A 19032-nucleotide genomic window follows, 5' to 3' on the forward strand; every position below is an offset into this window, starting at 1 on the left:
GAGGAGTGGTCAGTCCTGTCTTGCACCACCCCTAAGGTGTTGCATGCGAGGTTACCTACTCATTTCATTTCCTCCATCTTGCATGGAAGGAAAATAATCAATTAGGTGTATGGAAGTGTCCTGCTCACAGGAAGTGGTCACTTAATGGTTGTAGGCACTTTAAGGTAGATCACCAATTGGTCAATACTAGGTACCTGCTAAAACACCCAGTAAATATAGTATTTAGTGGGCATCCCTAGACCAAGAAAAAAGATTCCAAGGACGAAAGAAGACCAGCAACAAAGAAGACCCAAGGCTTGAGAACTGAAGTCCTACTGCACCAAGAAAAGGCGCCAAAACCTGCCTGTTGCACCCAGGACTCATCAGTCGCCGCTGAGGGGTTGCTTGGATGTCGGACGGACTCTGCAAACTCCCAGAGGACCTCCACTCTTCAAAAATCACCAAAGATCTCCCTTCAGAGTGAAGGCATCACTCTGTAACACCAAGGAACTAAAGACACAGTGAAGGCCACTTCACTGACCGACTGCTGGCCAAGGAACCAGGCGCCACAGCCGGACCAAACTTCACCAGTCGGACCGTGAGGACAAAACCTACCAGTGTGCCAAGCTTGATAACACTGTGCACTCCAGTGGCCAGCCCGTGTAATAGCCCAAGGTACTTTTCATCTCATGTCAGACACCCAGAAGGACAGTCCATTCTGGGCTGAAAAAAGACCAGGAGGAAGCCCTACTTGAGGGACTTCAGGAACCACCCGGACCTCCCACCAAAGTGTTCCTGTTGACCTGCAAGTGATGCTCAAAGTGACCTACCTCCTGCTTCCAGGAGCACTTAAGCGCACAGCTCCTGGCTCACTGATTCGTTCTGCACCCGCCCTCCCGGTGCCCTGCACCGAAGATCCAGCTGTGCTCTAGGGGTCCCCCACCCCTTGCCACCTCAACACCCCAAGTGGACCCACTGGACTAACCTTTAAGTCCGTCTGTGCAGTGGTTTTCCAAGTGGTCCCTGCAGTGGCCTGGCGCACCAGCTCCATTGACTTTCTGTGGCTGCTCCCGCTTGAACCGGGAGTCGCCCAAACTTCTCTAGCTGGTCCAGGGTACCCACCGACAACCTTGGCGTACCTGCAAAAAGAGACACCGGTGAGCGCATTGCCTGATTTACTGTGAATTTTCAAAGTATACTTACTTGAAAAGTACTTACCCGATCTCGATGATCTTGGTCTTCCAAATTTTATAAAAACCTGAAATATTTTTGTAAATTGGTCTTGCGGTATTCTTTTGAGTGTGTGTCTCAGTTCATTGATACTGTGAGCACAACAAATGCTTTGCACTTCTCCCGGATTAGCCTTACTGCTCGACCAAGCTACCATAAAAATTAGAGCATTGGGTGGTCTAGTTTTTACCTCGGTAAACCAATGTGTGGTTGCCTGGACCCCCTGCACAGTGTGCCTAGCTTTGCACACTACATAGAGAGCCAGCCTCCTGCACTACCTCTTGAGGATTAAAAGAAGGTGTAAACTAAAAGTATATTTTTTACATCATATGACTTTCCAAGACTTTTCTGGGATTTTCTTTAACTAAAAACCAGCCCCTGGAAAGTGATAATCTAATAGTTGGTTATCCTCTTTCATGAATTACAGGAGCGTGTCTCTAAACATCCTGATTCAGTTTAAACATCTACTGTTACATGGAGGCGCTGGCTTTCTAGTGATTGAACTGAGAGGTGCACTCAATGCTGCTCACTGAGGCAGAGCCTAACCCTGCCCATTGGCACACCACTCTTGGCATCTATGTGGTTTAGAGACCAGAAGGAGAAAAATCTGAAACTTGCAGATGTTCATTTACTTCTGTCAACCAGCCAGCCTCTATCCCAGGGGCATGCTGCTACTCTGCGTGGTGTATGTTATGTTGTGCCACATAATGCCAAAGTAAGGTATCTTTGTCCCAATGAGAGATGGGCATCCTATGAGTTGAGGAACCAAGGAGCTTGCCACCTCAATTTACCCCACTCCACTCCAATCTATCCCACTATACTTCTATCTTCCCCAGTCCACCCCAGGGTACACCACTCTACCAAGATTTATTCCACTCTTTTCCAATCTACACAGTATACCCCACTCTATTCCACCCCCATTCTACCCCACCCGCTTCAATCCACCCCATTTCTCCCTGCTACTATCTACGCCACTCCATCCCACTACACTCCAGTCTACCCAATCCACTCCAATATACCCCAGTCTACCCCATTCCACTCCAATAACCTCCACTCCCTTCTACTCCACTACTCCACTCCAGCCCACCCCAATCTACCCAACTCCACTCCAGCCCACCCGACTCCACTCTACCCCAGTCTGCCCACTACACACTCACTTTGGAGCATTGCTGCTTTTTGTGTTTGATTGGATGAGCTGTCCACTGTTGAGTTTGGGGAACTACTTTGTTTCATTTGTGTTGCAGCACATAATGGAAGTTCATGTCTTTTATTGCTGTTTTCCCGGTCCCCTTGTTTGCCACCACATCACTGCACAGAAATCTTTTGGTGTTCTACCCTGGTGTTTCCATCTGCTCATCTGTTGCTTCACAGAGGCCCAGCAGCTGCGAAGTGTTTCCTGCTGTACAAACATGAACCATCACCATTTTGTCTTTTTTTTTTTCTTATGGGTAGAGCCAACAGCATTAGCAAAAAGCACTGGTTAAGGTTGATGCTTACATTTGAAAGGCAAGAACTACTGGGTATGCCAATGTTTATTTTCCATGCCTTGTTAAATTTATCCTTTAACGTACAGTGCCATTTTCCAGTGCGAGTTCATACCATAGCTTACTTTAGATATTTGACTTGGCCACTTTGAATTACTTATTGGTTTAAAAAAATGAGTGCAAATGTATTGTTACTTGATGTTTTTATAACACGTTTTTGCTTTGTGGGTGTCCTCATCGATTGTTTTTTTTGGTGGCTAGCACACTCATGCACGGTTGGAAGAGTAGGGGGATGGGATGTGATGTATGAAGGAAGACTTTTGTGCCATTCATGAGATTCCAAGTGGTCCTCCAAATCTTGCACATTTACTCTTTTCTTACCCTTGCAACTGCTTGGAGAATCTTAGGGAAGAGTAGGGTCTTCATTTGTTCTGTGTAGTGGAGCACCTTTATGGGTCTCCATTTGGACAACAGACAGTGCTAACAATAATCAAACTAAGCACAGAATGGTTTTATGTATTTACATTAAAGAGTGTTTTCTCGTTCCAGGATCAAAACCTTTTCCTCGCTATGGATATAAGCCTTCTCCGCCAAATGGATGTGGATCTGAGGTGTTTGGCGTCCATGTAAGTATTTCTTTCCGTCAAGAAATATTTTGGGAACCTTTAATGGCTTTTTCTATCCAATTGACTGACATTTCATAAACTTAAATGTAAATGTTTGAGAAGGGCGAAGAAGAGTATACAGTCAAATGTACTGTAAATATTCAGTGCATTACTTTGAAAGGAAGCAGGTCGTATTTAGCTCTAAAACTAGTTAGACGGAATTAAACCCCTGCATATTAATTGGAGGTTATTACTTGCCAGAACCCACACCCTTTTCTTTGTAGCATTGAATACTTTTGACATCTTCATTTTTTGGTTAGCTCCCACCGATTTATTTGCGTAGATGAATAAATAGTTGTCCCAGCACTCTTTCAAGCATGTCCTCACTTCCCCCCCCCCTACTCCCTCCTCCTATTTCTCCATACTCCGATATCTCGCACAAATAATAGGGTTGTGCCACAGCCTTTGTGTTCCTGATTAAGTTGATATGAACTGTACATTTCTTAATGTATTTTTGCCCATTTTGAGAGTTGAACATAACAAGTATGGCATTTGATGCTGGATATTGTTAATCAGAAATAAAATGTTTGCCTTCATCTGTTACAGTGTGGTTTGCATCTCATGAGGTGCATACTTGAACAGAAACATCTAGCGTTTAAACTATCAGGATTAATGACTTCAAGTGCAGTGTGTGTTGACATAACTGTGATAATGGTAATGAACCCTGTTACCTCGTTTTTGCATTGTGATTTACAAAGTAGGGCATCTCTTTCTTTTCATCATGGATTTCTTGTTTGTCACTTTCAGCTCTTTTTCTCTTTCTCTTGACTTGGCAGTCAACTGAGTGCATGGAGTCCTGGTACAGGGAGATGTTTAGTAACTGGTATTGAAGTCGGTAGTTAAACACTGTTGCCACCAAGCCATTGGTGATTTGCTCCTTAATTATACACTGCACACACATATCTATGTAAAGTACCTCCTGTGTAAAGCAGCACAGTTGTTACAGTAACACCATTTGTTTATAGTAAAGGATGTGCTCAGTAAAAGGAAAAATGTGTAAAAAATGTGCTTCCAGTGTAGGATTTACTTGTGTATAGTTATGTAGTGGAAGGGGAGGGGAAAGAGTTGAGTATATATTTTCACGAAGTAAAAAAACACTGCCTTTAGGTGATGATGCAAGAGTCTGGAATACAGATGCGCTAACATATTTCATATTTCACTAGCGACTCTTCATTCATTCCCTGTCAGTCATCCCTGCTTGCTGATGTTTGTCCTTTTTTTAGGTCGAAAGGCTGCCAGACAACGCAGCTGTCTGGTTGCAAAAGACTTATTGGGGACATGTTGCTAGCTGATCTGGAACACAACTCCGCCCACTGCTTTTAATTAGCTTTTTGTTTTGTCATTTTTAGGGTCGAGCCTGTGTTGCATGCGCTCGCGCATGCGTATCGCAGCGAGACGCTTTTGTATTTAGAAAAGGGCTCGGAGCCCTGACAACTTCACGTCAGTGTTTTTTGATTGGTTCGTGAGCTTGCCTAATAAAATCTGCTTGCTTTCATTAGTCGAAGGCACGCATACGTCATGCCTTTTCCGGTGGCTAGCCCTCCTCGAGCGCAGCGACCAAGTACAGAAAACATGCAAGGCTCGCTGTTTTCCATTGGGCTCGTGGACTTCTTTTTCTCTAATTTACGAGCGCGACCTCGCTTGGCAGATGTCGAGCGCTTTACATAGTTAATTTCACTTTTTCGAGTTAGGTACATAAATGCACTTTTGCCTGATAGGTGAAAAGTCAGGTTAGGAGTTTACAACGCGATAAGCTCTAACATGAGCAAACGCAAGACCCGTTGCATTGTAAATGCTTGTTATTTTCTTTCTTTCACTTTGATGGTTTTATTTGTTTTAGCCCGTCCAACTTCTGTTTGCTCCTCCCGTGGAGCTTAGCTTATTTACCATTGTGATTGGCTGCTTATAAGCTTCCTCCAGTGTCCACTTTTCAGGACCTATATTTTTCTTTTTTTTGTGAAGCATTCCATGCGAGTTCATGTGTTTTCTAGTCCTCATCTCCATCGTGTGGTTTTTTATTTCAGCGCTTTCCACTCTCCTCTGTTTCTCGGGCTTTTGTTTGCTAAGCAAACTTCTTGATCAGAAAAGTGCAGCATGTTTTGTAAACGGATCACAATTTGTAGTTCGCACTCCTTTCTGGGCCTCATTCGTGTGAGGAAAACAGTTTTGACTATATTAGAAGGAAAGCAGGAACCTTGATAAAAAAGTAACAAGTGGAGGTGCAAAATATAAAAGGAATCCATTTGTTTTACTTGACATTAAACAGCACCATTTGTTTGTAACAGGTGGCAAAGCCGAGAAGACTGTTTTGTTTTTGATTGGGAAAGTAGATATAACTCAGCAAAAAGGCAAAGGGTACGCATTCAGAAGTGAGAAAATAGAAGCATTGATTTTCGTAGTCCACTACTAACCAGGTAATTTTGGTGCTATGCTACTTGTCTGTGTTTAACTTTGCACGGTTTTATCATGGGAGATAGCTGCATGTTGTCTCACATGGTGAAGCAGACAAGGTCATTTCTGTTTTGTGTAACTTAGAATCAAGTCATGAATTCTATCATAGGTTGTGTACAGTCTGATTTCGATCGCAGAAGGAAACGTGTTGACCCTACCAAAAGCCTACTCTCTTTTCAGGGGTCTAATAGACCTTGCACATGTATATAAAACTGGACAGTGCTTCCTTGACAAATTACATGCTCTATTAAACATCCAGGAGGTAATAAATTGTGGAACAGATTTCGTTCTACTGGATGGTAGCTCTTGATCTGGACTTCCTATGGAAAAATACCAAATAACTCTTAATAGCCTCTTTATACCGCATGTTTGGGAGCTGCTAGCTGATGGTAACGAGACAATTTTACAGTTTTTTTTTTTTTTTGTGCTGTGGTGCACTAATATTGCATCACTGCAGCATTACTGCATCTTTGCTCAGCTACCATCAAGTGAAAAGCTTGGAGTAGTGGATTTTTCAGTGCCCCTAAAACATAGTTTGTTGTTCTCCACGACCTGCCATGACTTACTTTGCATTTATCTTGCATCAGACTCTTTTTTTTTTTTTTGGGGGGGGGGGAATTCCAGTACTTTTTTTTTGTTACCTTTATCAGGCTCTCTCTAGAATTCAGATATTCAGTAAGTAGAAATTCTCTGGCTGAGGAAGGCATGACAGTTGTTATCAATCCATACCTTCTTTGTTGATATCTTATAGAGAGTGCTTTATGCTGTCTCTTCAAGACATATATATATATATATATATATATATATATATATATATATACTTTGTGGGCTTCAGCCTGCCCATAGGCTTCCCATTTGCTGGCTCCATCGTCGCTCTCCTGTTCTTTCTCCCATTTGTCCATGGCAACCATTTGTCATGCCTCTTGCTGTGTTTAGCCTTGCCTGATAGCAGTAACCAAATACTATATCAATCCACTGGTCATTATTTGAGCATATGTTTTTGGAACTATTCTTTTCTTTGTTGAAAAGAAATGCACACAATCAGTCCTGTGTTCATTCCCTTCGAGCTTCGATCCATTTCTGTAAACAGGCCTGTAAATCTTGTTCTTAACTTGTCACATTTGCCGATCATTCAAAGACCAAGATCAAATGTCAGGTGCTGTTTTCAGCCTGTTATGTGCCTGCTGTCTCCCAATTGGTGCTTGTTTCTTCGTTTTTACCCTTTGGGTTCTAGCATTCCGGCCCTCTTCTCTCTTTCCAGACACTTTTCCCACATCAGTCCTTGCACCTGCCCCCACTCACTAACGCGCCAAGCTGGCGCACTTAAATTATATTTGCAGCATTTCTTAACTGTGTGTGTGTGTGCGTCTGTGTGTGTGTTTAGGTCAGATTTACTTTCTTTTAGACACAGAAATTCCATCTAGGATCTCCACGGTTCTAAAGACAGCAGGCCATTCCGAAAAGCCACATGCTCAAAATTAACATTCTTGTGAATGCAGTAATCAGCGACCCAGTTCACAGAGGCTTTCTGAATGTGCCCTGCGTGAACGCTGCAGCTCCGGTTGGACTCTTCAGTTATTAAACCGATGCATTCTGGAGTATGTTTTGTAGTCGTGCTTCAGTTACACAAAATAACTTGATTACATGTGGTTATGAAAGGATATGGTAATCCCAGTGACGTTCATCTGCCGACCTCCTGTCTGGCAGGGATTCCAGTTATTAATGCACAAAAGAGGATTTATTGGCTAAAATAACTGGATGCTTTCTGTAGTGTGCTGCACCGGGGAAGCCTCGGCCCTCTCTTGTGTGTGCACCGCTCTTCACCTGATAACACTGATTAATAGCTTCCACCGTCCAGGCACCAGTCCTCTTCACCTCATTGCTGGCTTTGTGAGCCAGGAGAGAGATGCAGGGGCTGGCATTGGCAGGCAGGGCACAGATGGCAGTGACCCCAGGTCTGACTTCCTGGTGAAAAGGACTTGGGCAGTCACGCTGGTCCTGTAGTCAGCAGGCACTAAGGCAGCAGCAAAACGCCTCTCGGTCTGGCATCACTGTGCAGCGCTGAGTCGTAAGAGCGTGTTAGTAAGCAAATGGAGATGCGGAGGAGTCATGTTTCAGGAACTAGTTCGTGGACACACGTCAGAACTAAGTCTGGCATCTTCATACGCCTCAGTTCACCCATTTGTCCGGGTTCAGAAATAGGTTGCCCTATCATTAACGTTATGTAAAAAAACAATAGTGATATTGTCTATAACTTTTATTTTAAAAGCATATGTATTTAATCTAAAATTGGTAGCATGCGTTTGGTCAGGGCAACGCAAAATCACTGGATCATACCGGCACTCACGTTAACACCTGGCTACCCTCATAGCAATGAGAGGGATAGTAATTCCCGGGTTGTAGAGCATCTGCCTCCTGAGTGACTGCTCCACTCCACTACGCACACATTCAGCTCTTGATAATAATAAACAACTATATATTTTTTGTGACACTTTTATATAGAGTGCATTCGGATGAGGGCATTGGAGCACATTACATGAGCACAAGGCACATTACCCAAGACCAGATTTATTTTATTTTAGGAAAAGGGGAGATTAATTGATTTACCCATAAACATAGGGTATTAGTTGACTTTGCGATTCAAACCTGGTTCTTTACAGTTCCAAACGCAGCAGCACGCGGTTAAAGGTACATACAGAAAACGAACATACCTGGAATTAAGATGGCACACAGAGGTTATCTGTGAACTCTGCTTTAGGAAAATAAGTGCTGCCTCCCAACTGACGTTGTGGTGTTTTTGCAATACTGATTTTAGGGTCTAGAATGGAATCCCTAGTCTGAGACTTAGGGCAACTGCTGCACTAACACATTGCCCTCATGCACTGCACCCTACAACAATAGTGGGGAGTGAGAGGAACTAACCAAAAAGCATCTGTTATGAATTTTCACAAACCCATCAACGTCTGGTTCCTCTTTATATGTTTGAATTGCAATGTTTTCACAGCATGTTGCTTTTGTTAACACAAGCAAGTTACACGAGGATAACAACCTCTCCTTTTATTTCTTTATCATGCCTATTGTGTTGCTTCGTGAACTGTGGATCCATATTAAACCGTTTATAGTTATAGTGAAACACCACAGTAAAGACAACTTCTGCCTGTGTTTCCCACACCCCTGCCACACACATTCAAACACATTGAACTATATTACAATAACAATTACACCACAACATGTAATAAAAACTTTGCCAATGCTTGTTTGTCTTGGGCACGAAGAGAGGCTACAACCTCTGCTTTCTTTCTATAGGGCTAGGGGAGGGGCTGCAAAGGGTAGAAGGTCGAGGGGCTATTTTTACTCATTTTTGTATCCAGTCATGACATATGGCCTCAGTGCCCTGATTGAAACTATTCTGTGGAAATAAATGAAGTTATACCTATATATTCTGGTTGTGCTGCTACCTATAGAGAGGTCACAGTCCATAAATTTGTTTTACATCGTGTTAATATCACAACTAAATAGTGGCTTTTGAAAGTTCTCTTTTATTAATGCAATGGCAGCTATTGACAAGTTATGTCTACCATTGTCTTTGGGCATATGTTTAGCCGGGCTTCATAGCTTGTTCTTATTCATACAATTCAATGTGTAAATGGCTAAAAAATATAACTGGGTTCAGACTATTTATCTTTATGTTCATCTGTTTGTTTTAGGTTTTTTTTCCGTAGTCTGTGCTATGTTGCAGAAACGTAGTGCATACTGATGTAGATCACTTTGAGATCAACATAGGGCATTGAGTGAGGCTAATTTTTAGCCTACCATACACCATAAAATGGCATACAGCCCACCTGTTGCTTACCATTGGGTGACTTTACTGTCCATCTCTTTTGCTTTCTTATTCTATGGCTTTCCTCGTCTCAGCTTGTCCATCTTGTGTCCATGAAACAAAGCCTCTTTATCATCTCTCTGATTGGCAGGCTTATGTTACTGGACCTGGACTGGACCCTTTTTTAGGGTCGAGCCTGCGTTGCATGCGCTTGCGCATTCGTATCGCAGCGAGACGCTTTAGTATTTAGAAAAGGGCTCGGAGCCCTGTCAACTTCACGTCAGTGTTTTTTATTGGTTCGTGGGCTTGCCTAATAAAATCTACTTGCTTTCATTAGTTGAAGGCACATATATGTCATGCCTTTTCCGGTAGCTAGCCCTCCTCGAGCGCAGCGACCAAGTACAGAAAACATGCGAGGCTCACTGTTTTCCATCGGCTCGTGGACTTCTTTTTCTCTAATTTACGAGCGCGATCTTGCTTGGCAGAAGTCAAGCGCTTTACATAGTTAATTTCACTTTTTCGGGTTATGTAAATAAATGCACTTTTGCCCGATAGGTAAAAAGTCGGGTTAGGAGTCTAGAACGTGATCAGCTCTAACATGAGCAAACGCGAGACCCGTTGCATTGTAAATGCTTGTTCTATTTGGAGTTAAGCATTTCATGACAGTTCATGTATTTTCCATCTATCTCCCTCTCGCTCACCCTTGTCTGCCACTGCAAAATACCACCCCCACATTCTGTGTGTATGTCTGTCTGTCTGTCTCTATCTCTCTCTCTCTCTCTCTCTCTCTCTCTCTCTCTCTCTCTCTCTCTCGCTTGTACTTCTTCCCCTTCATATTCTGTTTTGCTCCCACCGTTTTGTGGTTCTCATTCTCTCCCTTTGTTGCTGTCACTTTTGCATGCTTCTCCCTTCCCTCCATGTATTGCTGTCACTTTTGTGTGCTTCTCCACCTGCTCCCCCGCACTGTTCTTCTCTCAATGTTTGCTTTTCCCCACCATCTGTATTGCTCTCTCTCCCGAGCAATGCTTTTTCTTTCCTCTGTCCCCCACCAGCTTCCCCATTCTCTCCTCCTTACACATAACCCCCGCAGTTCATTCTTCTTTTTTTTTTATTTACTGATCCAAGTAGCGTCTGCTTTTTTTGGATAAGCAAAGAAAAAATTAGAGCAAATGGCTCTCGTATGTAGAGCAAATGGCTCTCATATGCAATCTAACCTACGAATATGTATATGTCCTCATCATGCGCATGCCTTTGGAATGACGTCACCGAAAGCAGCAGTCACGTCATCATATTTTAAAAAAATTAATTACATTTTTGCTTTTGCTGCACAGCATCAGGGGGCGGAGGCTAATGCTGTAGAGTATCACCAAAATGTATTGGCCAATCCAGTAGGTCCCAATGGTGACACCTGTTGGTTTTGCCAATACATGTTTTTTCCTTTTAAGGAAAACAGGATGCATTACGAAAACAATTGCTTTATTTAAAAAGCGGTCACTGACATGGTGGTCTGCTCACCCCAGCAGGCCACCATCCCTGGGATTTTAGCTGTTCCCCATGGGTCGCAAAATGTGACCTGCCTCTTTAATATTAATGAGGCAAGTTCCTTGCAACCTATTTAGGAATTGTAAACAGAATCTGAGACACTGGTGTACATAGCTGTTTGCGCTTTCCCGATAGCTAATTGCAAATATTTGCTATTAGAAAATCGCAAATGGCAAGCTACGTACATCTGGCCCCCAGTTCCCAGGCTCTTAACTGTCTTTTCAGTCTAAATTCAATATGTTCAAAATTGTTTATTCTTCACAACTGTGCATCTCTCCTTCCCTCTCCCTCTCTCTCCCTCCCTCTCTCTCTCCCCCTCCCCGTCTCACTCACTCATTCATCCTCTGGTCTATTCAAGTCCCATCTGCTCTTAGTTTAGCTGGCCACAGCCTACAGCATGGTCAGCCTTTGGCTCACTTCACTGTAAATGACGGCATTTTTTCCTGCACACATCTGCCAGAAAAGTAGGCTGTCTCAGTGTCACAGCTGATAGCCAAAATATAATTTATTTTTTTGCGTTTATACTCGTGATGGTTCTTTTTTTATGTTTCTTTTTTTACATGTTTCTCCTAAATAGCTGTATTTGTACTTTTATATTGCAGTATTTTTACTTTTTTATTACTTGCCACTCTTAAGTGATATATATTTGGAAAACCGTAAGTAGAAATAGTGCAGATTTGCCTAGGCCAGATCTATTGGCGTTACCAGTGATTGTGTATTACTTGACCCAAATTAGGTAACCTTTACGATTTGTAAAACCTTTACCTGATTTGTGTGAACAAGCCATACTGAAATTACAGAACGGTGTCTGTCTGTGATACATATCTTTTTGGTATCTGTCAGGAGAAAATAGAATCCCATGATAAGACATGAGTAAGTGCATCAGAGGAAGGGCTACTGAATCTTGTGCAAGTGCAGGCTTGGCAATAACACACCACTGGCAATATCATAATTACACAACAGATTGCTCTGTTTATTGTAATATAGAAATAAGGGCCTAGAGGAGTTACTCCATCGCAATAATGACAGATATCCTGTCTGCTGAAATCTGAATACCATAGAAAACAAGGGTATTTATATTACAGCAGATGGGATATCCTTCACTCTTTCGACAAAGTAACCCCTCCGCCGAGATCTAAATAAGTCCCGAAAACTTTGAAATAGTGTAAACTACTGAAACGGACAAAAATATCATTAAAGCTGGCGAGTTCAGAAAAGAGCCCTTTAATTTATTTATCCCTGGGGCTCAGGGATATCCCGTTGTGATTGCCCTGACCATCAGCATTTCTGAGAGACAAATCCTGCTTTTTGTTAGGTTTGTGCAGCGTTTAAACCTAGCCCCTTGAAAAGGACAGGCAAAGGTTCCCTAATTCAACAACCCGAACTTTAGCTTCTCTGGCACCAATTCCCTGTTGCTGAATATTCTTTCTAAAAAGGGTGTGAAATTGGGCTGCAGTGCATTGGCTGCTCTGCAGAAGAAGTTGTCCTTGCTGCCACTAGGGGGTACCATCGGCTCTAAGTTGCAGCAGGACACAGACAATTCCCCACCTGTTCTGTGGGCTGGGGGCAGGTGGTCAGTGCCTGCATGATATTTCAGGTCTTTAAATAACATTGGGAATGTTTTTATATGGTTACAGAGAGTTTCATTTAATCACGTTTTGTTTTTAACTTTTGCTTACTTTGTTAGCCTGACTAGCTTTTAAATCAAGCAGTTTTTCCTTTGAGACCTACTGACTTTGCTAATAGTTTTAGCCATGCAGCACAGCATCCATGAAGCTGTGCCATATGGCAAAAAAAAAAAAATGAACGAGCAAGCCGCATCATTTTGTAAGTGTGCACACACCGCCATGCACAAAGTCCTTTTTTTGTAGTAGTTGGTGTAGGAAGAAACACAGGAGTGCGCAAGTGGGGGCCGGAAGTAACATGGGGTCAAGGGGCAGATGCACCACAGGGGCAGGGGTGGTGGTGGGTTTTTAAACTGGGTGGGGTAAGCAAGACTGGGCGCAGGTGGGCGAAAGCAAAATATTGGGCCATGGGTCGGAGTGTCAAAAGGATGAAAAAGAACAGCATGGAGCTTGTGAGGAGAAAGCACTCTGGGGTGAAGGCAGTGAGGAGGAGTAGGGAAGAAGCAAACAAGTAAAAGAGAGAAGCTCCAAACCCGGCAGAGGGTGGGGAGTAGCACAGTAGGAAACCGCAGAAAAACTCATGCACTCTTGTAGAGTGCTTAAACAAAAGATAAAAAAAAGTAGTGCATGAAAAAGAAGAGGAAGAAAAGCCCACACAGCTAAGGATTAAGCAAGCAAATGACAGTGACCATGAAGCCTACCAATGGTAACCGGTGGGTGGGTCTAAGCCCAATGTAAGATAACAATATGTCTCGCAACAGACTGCACACGTGCTGTCTTAGTTTAGATCTGAAAATGAAGTTGTTAATCCTTTGATTTTGCAATCTCACGCACCGCTGTTCTCTGTATGGCCCGACCAGTGTCAAAGGAGTCTACCTTGAGTGTTCTTGTTCCTTCTGGGACAGTTGTATGATATTTGGTGGTAAGAGCGTCATCCTTATCCTTGTCCTGTCCAGCCCACCTGGGCTAAATTTCACTTTCCCTTCCCAGCACACTTAAACAAGCAGCTTCTAAAGTAAAAAGTCACCTAGGAGCATGGACGCTGCGTAGCTGCTTGTACTATTGTAGAAACATTACGGGATTACATGCACAGTAGTCCGCCTCCCCTACTCTTGGTCAGGCAGTGACATACAGAAATGGTGTTGGAGTGCCTTTTTTTTCAAGGGTTGATGAACCAATAATGGTGGGCTTTATTTTTGGTTAGGAATATGGCATGTGCTTTTAGCTCTGAAGAAAACTTGTCCTCTTAAGAAGTTCGAAGGGACCATATAGGGAAAATTTTTATTTTCTCAGTATGATTGGTAGATTCACAGCCATTTTCACCTGGAGTGTGCCTACATTCTACACTCATTTGGAACACCTATAGTGCATAATTGGTAGTGCAGCTCAGGCGGCATCCATTTCTGGCCATTCTCAACAATCAGAGGGGCCTCAACCAAATATAAAGTTATTTTAAAAATGCACTTTATATCTAGCTATTTACTTTTCTTTAGTAACTTAGTTATTCCTTTTAATTAATTTCAGTTTATTCGCCTTAGCCATTTGCTTTGCTTGAGTTGTGTGTAGTATCACAAAATGTCTTTAAAAAATTAAGAAACTTAAGGAAATGTTTAGTAACATTTTTGTACAGCTCTGACTCCACCATTTCATCAGCCTGTTGGCATTGTAAAAAATGAAATATGAGGCAAGTTTTAGGGAAAGACTGTGTTGAAGGTAGCTTTCTTTCTTACGCATGTCTCTTTCTTTGTGAGTTTAACAAGCGGAATGAAAGTGCTGAACTCTGTAAACTGTGTTTAGTTGTGTTTTTTTACTACATTATTTTGCATTTGTTTTGAATTATAAAAACATGCATTTACTGGCTCTAAATTCAGTATCCTTCTTGATTCCCCAATAAGACACTCGTAAAGGTGTGTGTCTGATTCATCCACAAGACTCCTTAGTACTGTGAATGCAATATGCTTGTATTGCACATTGACTCTGCCAATTGTAGATGCTTTTATATATCTTTGGTCCTGCTTCCTAAAAGATACTTTTACCAGTGTTAAATAGCTTTGACACCTCTAGCAATAGATTGTCCTCTGTTTTCAAAGTCCTGAAGGTGTAATAGGTATTGGACAAGTGATGTGGGACCTACCGATAAAAAATATTGATTAGTAAAGGCAAATCAAAAATTATTTGTTGGGTGCATAGCTTTTTCTTCTTTATGGTCTAGCTGAGTGCACGGAGATTCATGTGAATGATGCTGTCATGTTTTACGGGGAAATCTGATGCCACTGCATAACTTCTCTCTCCGCATCAGTTTGACGTGGGCATTCCTTCTATGACAAAGTGCTGCAATCAGCATGATCGCTGCTATGATACCTGTGGAAATAAGAAAAACGAATGTGATGAAGAGTTCCAGACATGCCTCTCCAAGATCTGCAGGGATGTGCAAAAGACACTCGGGATCTCGCAAAGTGTTCAAGGTAAGGTTGAGAAAGCACTTGCTAGCGTAAGAGCTGTACCCATCCTGTTGGAGGCATGCTTTTTTTTTTTTTTCTTTTTTTTTTTTTAGTGCACAGAAAATGTGTCCATCAGGACTTGAGACATTTTGCCACTGTACAGTGCAATTTGGAGGCTAGTGGATAATTTGCTGGTCATGGAGCCTGACTTCCTGAGTTTTACAATTGACCAGAAACTGTATGTTTCTGTCGAAATCATGTATCCGAAACTGCAAGGTGACTCTGCTACAGTAAAATGCTTTATGTTAAGCATGCTTTGTTCCTTGCTGCTAAATCCAAACAATCTAATAATATTTGGGAAAGAGTATGAGGCAGAAAAGCTGTAATCTTAAAGGCTTTCTTGTGTTTTGAAAATCTAGAGCAGCTAAGGTCTGTAGAGACAGTCCTGGTTTTAGAACGTGCTCTAGATTTCCAATACATTGGCGGGAACCGGGGTAAGTATGGGTCCCTGTAGAGTACTAGAGACAAGAGGAGAAAAAAGTATTGGAGGATGATGGAGCATTTGGAATTAAAATCCAAGATCAAGTTTTTCTTACTTTAATATACTTGAAATTAAGGCCATCTATCAACTTGTTCCAGTGTAATTGCTACTGTAAGTACAGTTTTTGATTGCCAGTAATTGTTCGGTGACGTCACAAATTGGTTTCAGATTGGGATAGCTTCTTGCCTTAGTAGGCTTAAAGAAAACACATCCATATCCGTGATTTGATTTTGTTGTTGCTTAGGAAAATATTAAGGGATTTTTAAGACTACACGTTAGTCATTTTCACATGTGTACAAATCTCATAATATGCTCATTATTTTCTGTTAAATCTGGGAGACACACAGGGGGTCTACTCGTACAGTGAATTCAGTGTTACACTTTGTAGTAAATTTACTATTTTTGTCTAGTCAACATTTCAGATTATAAATCTACCACAAAGTGTAGACTTGTGTGTCTCCACCCCCTGTTTGGTTTATAAGTATAAAGATACTGCATCTAAAAAGGGCCCAAAACAGTAATACATGCACTTGAGTTAGTCCAGCACCACCCAAGGTCAGCCACTGGTACAGCATTTCTCTTCCATAGAAAATAATGGACAAAGAGACTTAAAATAGAGCCCCATAGGAAATAACTTTAAGGTAAATACATTTGTTTGCCTTTTTGAAAATATATATAAATTTAGTGAAAAAATGTACTTTTTCATCATATATTTTAGTAGGTATTTTTTTTTTTTTAGTTTAATAAGTATAACTAAGTAGTTTTTTTTTAAATAACTTAGTTTAAATTCAGTTAATACAATTTTATAATTTGTAATATAAAAGTAAACAAACATTTGAGTTTTTTGGTGCTACATTTTTAAAACAGTAATTTTAGATTAATTAAATATTTGATTTCATATGTAGGGCGGAATTTACTAACGCCAGGGCAGAGATCTTGGTATGGTAAAGTATAGGGAAAATGTACAACTTTGTTAAACTTCAATCAAGATTAGTAAAAATATGTTTATGTCAAGTGTATAAATTGTATAAATGTATTTCAGATGCAGAACAACATAGATAAATACTTTAGTTGAGAAAAAATGCAAATAGTAATTATAATTTAATATATTTAAATTAGTTAAATATTTAATTTCATATGTTGGAGGAATTTGTGGCTGTTATCAAACAATCAGAACTTGTATAGCACGCCACTGTCACCCGTAGGGGGATCTGGGTGGCCATGTCTCTGCCGAAAAGCCAGGTCTTGAGTTTATTTCTGAAGTTCACCCGGGAGGGTGCTGTTCAGAGGTGGAAGGGCAGGTCATTCCAGGTCTTGACGTCGATGTAGGAGAAGGAGCAACCCCTGCTGTGGCTGCGACAGATGAAGGGGATTTACGTGCAGGTAAGTGAGGAGGAGCGCAGATGTCCTGTGGATAGATGGAAGTTCAGACGACGATGGTTGACTTAGGGCGGTCCTTGATCGTGTTTAGCTTTGTAGGCATGCTTGAGGATCGTGAGCAGTCATCTCTTCTGGATGGGAAGCCAGTGGAGGTTTATGAGGTGGGTCCGTTTGGGAAGGTCCAGGATGAATCTGGCTGCAGATTTCTGTATGGTCTGAAGTCTTCTGAGGAGCTGGGTGGAGATCCTGGTGTAGAGAGTGCTGCCGTAGTCGAGACAGCTGGTGACAAGGGCCTGAGTGACGGTCTTTCTGCTATTGACTGGGATCCGTCTGAAGGTTCTGTGGAGCATGCGGAGGGAGCGGAAGCAGGAGCAGGCAACAGCATTGACTTGTTATTTCATTGTCATTTCGCCGTCGAGATTGATGCCTAGGTTGCGTGCATGGTCTGTTAATGTGGTTGTTGGTCCCAGTTCTGTTGCCCACCAGCTTTGGTCCCAAACAGAGGTGTTCTTCCGAAAGATCAGTACTTTCGTCTTGTCAGGGTTGAGTTGGAGGCAGTTTTCTCTCATCCATTTAGCTACATTGGTCATGGCATAGCAGAAGATAGTTTTGGCATTGGAGGGGTTCTCAATGTGCAAGAGGATTAGTTGAGTGCTAGGGTGGTCATGAGGTGTTGAGAAGGGTGGGGCTGAGGGATGATCCTTTGAATACGCTGTATTTAGATGTCCTTGGGTTCGCAGGTAAAAGAAGGCAGCCGGATGCTCTGTGTGCGTCCTATAAGGAAAGAGGCAGTCCACTTGAGGGCGTTTTGCTGTGTGCCAATGTTGTAGAGCTGGGGTCTCCAACATTTTCTGTAGCAAGAGCTACTTCTGATCAGTGAAAATCATTGCCAGCTACTGAAGGATAAACAAGTTGTGCATTATTACCAGACACCCTCACGCCCAGCTTCCTTGGCTATAAGCCTCATGTCTATAGAGCCAGATAGTATGGTTTGCAAAAAATACTTTGACTAGTGGCTGCCATGTGTGTCAGTGAGAGTGTGATATTTGGGGATTTTGTGAACATGTCTGCATATGAATGGGATATATGTGTATGGTTAACAGAGAGACTGTGTTGTATGTAACTGTGGCACAGGACATACCTTTTCCCATTTGTGGCACAGTTACATGTATAATACAAACATACAACCATTTTATTAAATTGGTGAAATTAAGAGCACAAAAATGTTCATAATGTGGAACATTTTTCTGCACTTTTCCTCTCCCATTTAAAAAAATGACTGTATTGTTCAGTTATAAATATGGCACAGTGCCCCACTGGGAACAAGAGACCTTCTGTTTGTAAATGCAACTCTTTGAAAAAGAAATTGAGATCATTAAAATGAAAGGTTACCTTATAATTAAGGTAACTTTTTATTTGAATTTTCTCAGATTTAAAAGCATTGAGAAACATTGTTTTATTCCCACCTCCAATATTGAGCTGACTAGGACTTTTATTTAAGAGTTAAATAGCTTAGTGCTTAAGTTCTTCACCTCTGTGACCTGGGTCATAAATCTGACTCTACCACTGCTCCTTATCAGGCCCTTCTGTCTGCAGCCTGATGATAATAATGTTAAATAGACACAGCCTTCCCTTAACTTTAAAGGGAAAAATGTGAGCCTGTGCTTATTTAAAAATGAACTCCAGGCTCCTTCTCTGAAGGTGTCTGGGAGCTACTGGTAGCTTGCAGTCAACTGGTTGGAGACACCTGTTGTAGAGTTTGTCTATCAGGGTGTGGTGAGAGCTGGTGTCAAAAGCAGCAGAGAGGTCAAGGAGGATCAGGGCCACAGTTTCTCTGTGGTCAAGGAGAGTTCTGATGTCAACTGTGGCCGTGA

The 19032-nt window shown here is 42.0% G+C and overlaps 1 protein-coding gene across 1 annotated transcript in view; it reads left to right on the forward strand.

Annotated features, from left to right (window-relative positions):
- PLA2G12A (phospholipase A2 group XIIA) overlaps positions 1-19032 on the forward strand; it is an 86432-nt gene that overhangs the window by 16259 nt on the left and 51141 nt on the right. Inside the window, exons 2-3 of the mRNA XM_069241074.1 lie at positions 3243-3319; positions 15096-15261. Coding sequence (XP_069097175.1) covers positions 3243-3319; positions 15096-15261 — 243 coding nt within the window. The remainder of the gene's footprint in view (positions 1-3242; positions 3320-15095; positions 15262-19032) is intronic.

Source organism: Pleurodeles waltl, chromosome 1_2 (genome assembly GCF_031143425.1).
Source record: "Pleurodeles waltl isolate 20211129_DDA chromosome 1_2, aPleWal1.hap1.20221129, whole genome shotgun sequence".
Taxonomy (NCBI): Eukaryota; Metazoa; Chordata; class Amphibia; order Caudata; family Salamandridae; genus Pleurodeles; species Pleurodeles waltl.